We start from the raw sequence: 6,151 nt of genomic DNA on the forward strand, positions 1-6,151 counted from the left end.
CTGGAAGCATTTCAGCCTGACTCCTGAGCTGCACTTGGCCCCAGCAAAAATATTGAGCTAGGCCTTTAGGTTGGGCTGTGAAATGCTGGTCCCTCCCACTCTGGGAGCTGGACCGCTCTGCACCCCCAGCTGCCAATGCTCCTTCCCCTTTAAAGGGCCTCCAGCTCTCCAAAGTATACCCCTGGGCAGGAGCTCGTCTCCATCAGTTCCCTCCCCAGTTTCAACCTTCAGGTCATGAATAGGAAAGCTGGTTAAAATTTGGATGAAGGATTGGTTTGTTCCCTTTGATCACCTCAATACCAGCACGCAATGCCTCTGCACAAGTCTGATGAGCCAGCCCCCCTCCTGTGCTCCTGAAAGTTTAATTGACCATCATGATTGTGGGGCTTCATTTTCCTCCAGTTTCTCCTTAAGGGGCAGATGAGAGTCACAGACTTGGAGGGCATCTCTCATTCCCCATAAAACCGTGCAAAACAGCTATAAGCAGCCAGCCCTGGAGCTTTTCTCCCAGAGATGCTCTGTAGCTCCCCAGACCTCTCTTGCTCTGAAGACCCCTTCACCCTTGGGAGTGTTTTGGCTGGAGGAAGCAGCAGATAAAATCCTGAAGCCAGCAGCAATGCTGTGGATGTGTCAGGAGAGATTGGACTGTCTCGGTGCAGATGGTAATGGAGTGAGATCAGCCGCTGGCAGAAGCTGGGGGGAACGTGTTCAGGAGTCAGGGCATAATCTCTGCTGCTGCCTGATTTTTTGTGGCATCTCTTTATTTATTTGTACTTGAAATATTTTTGCCCTGTTTGTCTGTGGTCCTTTGTGCTCGCTTCTGGAGAACAATGAAATTGTGGTGTGTTTCTGCAGCAGTGGTTATCAATGGAGTTTGCGGCCATATAAGTACAAAGTATTACCCTTGTAAATCATTTCATCACTTTTCCTCCATGAAAAATGATCTATCTCTATCAACCCCCAAAGAAGCACAAATAAAAAGGACAATTTCTTTCAAACACAGTTCAGCATTATCAGATGTATGACACAGAGTTCCCAGCGGGCCTGATTTTGCCTGTGTTTGTGCCTGTTTTACTGAAGGAATGGCCATAAGAGTAAAGTTTGTTGAACCCCTGAGTTACATCACGACAACCAGAATTTGAGCCGACCCTCTTGTCCTGGTGGTGACAGATTTATTCCAGGCCAGAGGAAATCTCACCATCTCCAGCCTTCCTGACTTGCAACCAAGACCGTGGACATTTCCAAACCGTATTTTCTGTTCTTTCTGGAGGGATGAGGTACTGCTCGGGACCATTTTGTGTTCCCATTGTGCTCTTTGCCACATGAACAGGATGGTTTCCAGTTAGTGTTCTTTATGGTGTGGAAAAACATTATAAACTTTTTAGCAGACTCATAAATGTCAGCTTTGTGGCATCATGTGTTGTGGTTGGCTACGTGGTCACCTCTTCCTCATAAGTCCTTGAGACTATAAATAGAGGGAAGAGTTGGGAATCGCCAATTTAAGCATTGAGAAAAGGCTGGAGCAAAGCTGTGACCTTCAGAGATCCCACCCACAGGCAAGGACTGACTTCTTACCAAATGATTTCTCCTTGATGCAAAGGACTGGCAAGGCGGGATCATCTTTGCCTTTTGCATCAGGAATGTGGTCTGTCTTATGTCTGAGGAACAAAGGAGTGATTTGGGGGCAGCTGTAATTACATTTTTGGAGTGAGTTCCTGTTCAGATTTAATACTGTGACATTATGCTTCTTATGACACGTGTAATTAAAACAAAGTAAAAATAACATCTTTTAGCCTGCTGTGGCCTGATCAAGGAGTCGGAGATATGTTGTGCTCCAAAGAAGAGGGTAAAAAGAGAAGAGGGTGCAGGGACAAGAGGACTGTTTTGATTTTGAAAGGCAACTGAAACAGAGGAGAGAAGGAAACAAGAATGCAGTGTAAAAAGAAAAGCCAGAAACTATCCACAGGAATAACGGCACTTTGTTCATTCTGAACTTATCATAATTTCTAGACCCTGATTTTCTCAGATCCTTTTGTTTGGAGACCATGCATTTCTGGTGCATGATGAAGGGACCATGTGCTTTTATGCATCTCTAAGCTTTTGCCCTTTTCTGACCCACTACATCACTCAGGGTCTGTCTAACAAGCCTGGAGTTGGCGGGACTCAGGCTGAGCAAACATCTCTCAGTTGGTGAAAGGAATCTCTGGAAATATCTTGCAAGTTGAATCTTATTCCCCTGATTTACATACATAGGACTTTCATTTCATGTTAGTCCTCAAAGCAAAAAGGCAGTATTTTGCCAGTGCCGAAAACAACCCTCAGCCTGTGTCCTCCTGCCCAGTCACCAGCCCTTGCTCATACCATGTGCCTGGGGGTTTGCAGGGAATGAGTAACTCGATTGATCTGCCCAGTGAGGAACATCTCAGCAGGGATTTCCTTGTTTGATTTTATTGGCAATTATGGTAGCATTTTTACCCAGCTCCTGGAAAGAAATGTGCCTTTCCATCCCTAACATCCACACCCATTACATCCTTCATCACATGGCCAGCTGAGGACTAGCGCTAATTCACACCCTGCTCTTGGGCAAACACAATTTCTAGGGTAACACTCAGGTGTCCAGTCTACTTGAGGCAGACCTGATCTGTCAGGCTGTCCAACAGCAAAGATGATGAGACCTACAAATCCTGTTGTCCACCCTCAGGCATAGGGGCAGAAGGTCTTCGATGATCTGGGCTACAGCTAGCGACATGGCTGGGTGCTGCCTTAGGGGCATGTGATGGGAATGACTATCCCTTCCACTACGAGGACACATGCGTAGCCATCTCCCTGGCTGGTGATGGTATGTGTTGGGTGGAGAAGAGGAGGAGATGGTCTCCAGCTGGACCAAGAGCTTAAGGGGAATGGTCTGTGAAACTATCCCAACTCCAGTCTCTAGTAAAGGCCTCGGTTGGTGATTTCCACTGAAGAAATGGCAATATCATTGAGAATCTGCAGCTTGGTGATGGATGAAAGCTGCTTCTGCCGATGCTTGTACTGCAAGATTTTGTTTTCATCAATGAAAATGTGGAAATAGTCCTGGTCAGAGTAGATTTCAACCTGAAAGAGAGACTGTGTCAGGTTCACCATGTGGCCACACATCCTCACTGGACTTGCTGCCATTATGCCAGTGAGTGCTGGGATCTGGGCCCATGCATCTACAACCCGCTTCAAATCCTGCCAGAGCCAACACACACACTGCTCACCCCCATTTTGGGCAAAAGGAGGGAATAACGGAGTTCTTCACTTCATGATAGCAGAAACTGGTGGTAACACAAAGCCTAAAATGAAAACAAATGCGGCATCCAGGGATTATTGCTGGAGCTCTGCATGCCTGTGCCAGAGTTGGCTGTAAATCAGCAGCAAATCAGGGGACAACAGAAATACTAACAGGGGACAGAGCCAGAGAGCGGATGTTACTGGGTATGGTGCTGTCAGGAAAGGCAGGGCTAGATCCATGAGCAGGGCCCCAGTATTGGCTGGGTCACTCCGGTCCCACCCGAGGTGACCCGTGGGGTGACACAGGGTTACCTGGAATGGCTCCTTTGCTTTGAAGGGGAAGGTGTTATTAACTTCTTCCTTCCCCCAGTGGTTGGCAAGGAAGGAGTTGCAGATGATTCTGGAGCTGGAGAAGCGGGGGTTAAAATGGAGAGCGATTTGGTCTCCGGGGTCACAGAGCAAATTAATTTCAAACCTAAGACAGTGAGAGAAAAAAGTGATGGAGGCCCGTGGAGCGATGCTGCTGGCTCTCATGAGCTGGGAGAGCTGTGAGCAGAATGTGTCCTTACATGCTCATACTGGAACTGGTCTCACCCTTGACCACGATGCTCCAACCAGGACACATCCCCTCTGGGTACAGGGCCTCGAACTGCTGACAAGGAGGCAATGGTGAAGCATGGCAAGGTGGGAGAGGTGCATGGCCCCACTCTTCCCTTACACTTCTCAATCTTTCTCACCCTCTCATCGTCTTCTCCTTTCCCTCCACTTCACATGCAGGCACACTCTCTGCCCCTGCCTTTTTCTCACTCCTAAATGATCTCAGGGGCTCTAAATTGATAAGAAATGAAGTTGCTACAACATCCAGTTGATGAGGTGGGATTTGCTGCCCCCAAGGTCTTTTCTAAAGAGCAGAGTGGGATCAGGGAGCAAAAGTTAAAGAACCTGAATGCCTTCATTGTCAGCAGGACACAAAGATGCTCTGCTCCTCTCCCTGCCTGGGCAATACAAAATCCAAAGCAGAAAACTTTGTGATGCTTTGAAGCAGGGTGTGAAAGACAAGGACTCATGAAGGAATGGGTGTAACATGACATCCAGCCTGTTCTCACCCAGTGTTACATGGGTGACTCTTCCCACGAGCTCCTGCCTGATGCCCTGTTCCACCCGCTCCCCCCATCTCCAAGGTTAAACTTGCATAAAATAAGCTGGAAAATGTTCCTTTTTGAATAATTCATAGTTTTATTAAATAACTCATTTTAATAAGAACTGCTTGCCATTTCACCCCACTTTTTTTAGCACTCTAATGTTCTTGCATTTCTGAGCATCCTTCTCTCCCAAACTTATTGCTTACACTGGGAAAATCTCTCCAGCCTTGGCATCTCCACTGCCAGCTGCATGCCTGCCTCTCCCTCCCTACAGCTCAGGATTTTCACTCCCCTGTTTCTTTCTCTGCCATGATTTCCCATTTCCGATGCATTTTTGGGACATGCACACTTTGGGGCAGAAGCTGAGACATGACGATGGCCAACCTCATGCCTTCGTGCCCAGCTACTTTTGGAGGATGGCTTTAGGAACCTGTGCATGGTCATTCAAAGGCTCTGACCACAGCAGTGTTCAACTCTGTGAAACACAGAGAGCTGATGGAGCTAATGATACGGTTTCAAACAGCAAGTGGTGATGGCAGCACCCAGATTCACCTTGCCTTGACCCTTAGTTTGTCATCATTACAACAACCCCAGCAAAAGACACACCACATGCACAGGAAACAGCAGTTTCCTCTTTGCTGCCGGCTGTCCCAGCAGAGACGGATGGCAAAGCACAGGTCTCCGCTGCTAAAGCATCAGTTGTATTTTGGTCTCAGCTTAAATGCCTCAAGCCAGAAGTGCTGCCATTAGGGCAGCATTACCCCAGACCAACCCTGCTAAAACTGAGAGGAAAATTCTGTCCTATTGCCCTTTATTGAAAGCTGTGAAGCTCACAGCTTTACAATAGCCTGGACCGGACTGAAATAGAGGAGCAGCACTGCAAGTAGCTTCCCCACATCTTTCAGGATTTCTGGCTCTCCTCTGCCTTTCTTGCCCTTATGTGTGCCGCTTTCCTTTATCCACTGCCTCACCCCGTGCCGTCACCCCTCAGACAAACCACGCTGTGCTGGATCCTGTCCCCAGCACTTACCCGCAATGCCATCCTGCTCGCCTGCCCCTACGCCGCAGACCTGGCCAGGTGCATGGTCAGAGGGGTCTATATAGGGGCTGCCGGCCAGCAGCCCACACGCGTGGGGATTAGCAGTGACAGCAGGCTGAGGTCTCCTTTTCAGAGCAGACTGTTGGGCACGGCCGGGAGATGGGGAGCAGCAAATCCTGCTGCCTGCCCGGCGGGGTTAGCTCGCTCATGCGTGCAGGGCTAATCCAGCCCCACTGCTGCCCGCACAAAGGCAGCAACGGCTGGGCAGTCCTGAGCTGTGATGTGATGGAGCCGGTGTGCGGCAGTGACGGGACAGACAGGCATTCAGGCTGTAATCTGGGGGGACAGATGTGTTTAATGCATGAAGGAAGGATGGGGACTTCCAAAGCCAGGGGAGGTATCGGGAGTCCCATCTGCTGCAAAGTCCAGAGAGAAGGGAGATGGCAGAAGAGAAATGGTGGCTCCTACAGGGTTCAACTTTACCCTGACCAACAGAGATTTTTTTTTCTCCCTGTTTTCCTTTTTGATCACTCTTTGTGGGTCAGAGCCTGGCCTGAAATGAGCTGATGCCAGCTCTGTCACAGCCGCTTTTCCACCTCACGGCGCCCCAGGGCTGGCGGGGTTCGGGATGCTGCTGTGCTGAGCTCAGCATGCCCTGGCTCCGTGTTTCCCCTCCCTGCTGGGGACAATACAGGGATTTGGGAGCAGGGCGAGG

At 49.2% G+C, this 6,151-nt stretch overlaps 1 protein-coding gene across 1 annotated transcript; it reads right to left on the reverse strand.

Annotated features, from left to right (window-relative positions):
* Positions 1 to 2,931: 2,931 nt before the first annotated feature.
* On the reverse strand, positions 2,932 to 5,439 carry GRIFIN (galectin-related inter-fiber protein). Its single transcript, XM_009467787.1, has 4 exons — positions 5,428 to 5,439; positions 3,825 to 3,904; positions 3,568 to 3,730; positions 2,932 to 3,096 (listed from the first exon to the last, which is right to left on the reverse strand). The coding sequence occupies exons 1-4, from the start codon at positions 5,437 to 5,439 to the stop codon at positions 2,932 to 2,934; spliced, it is 420 nt and encodes a 139-aa protein (XP_009466062.1).
* Between the last annotated feature and the right edge of the window lie 712 nt (positions 5,440 to 6,151).

Source organism: Nipponia nippon, unplaced genomic scaffold (genome assembly GCF_047370975.1).
Source record: "Nipponia nippon isolate SJK-2023a ecotype South Korea unplaced genomic scaffold, ASM4737097v1 scaffold_5, whole genome shotgun sequence".
NCBI classification, from domain to species: Eukaryota; Metazoa; Chordata; class Aves; order Pelecaniformes; family Threskiornithidae; genus Nipponia; species Nipponia nippon.

What these genes read in the sequence shown, in the direction of transcription:
- GRIFIN (XM_009467787.1), bottom strand. An exon ending in ACCAGTTCCAGTATGAGCAT is followed by an intron (nt 3,731 to 3,824) that starts GTAAGGACACAT and finishes TCACTGTCTTAG; the next exon opens with GTTTGAAATTAATTTGCTCT. An exon ending in AAGCAAAGGAGCCATTCCAG is followed by an intron (nt 3,097 to 3,567) that starts GTAACCCTGTGT and finishes TCTCTCTTTCAG; the next exon opens with GTTGAAATCTACTCTGACCA.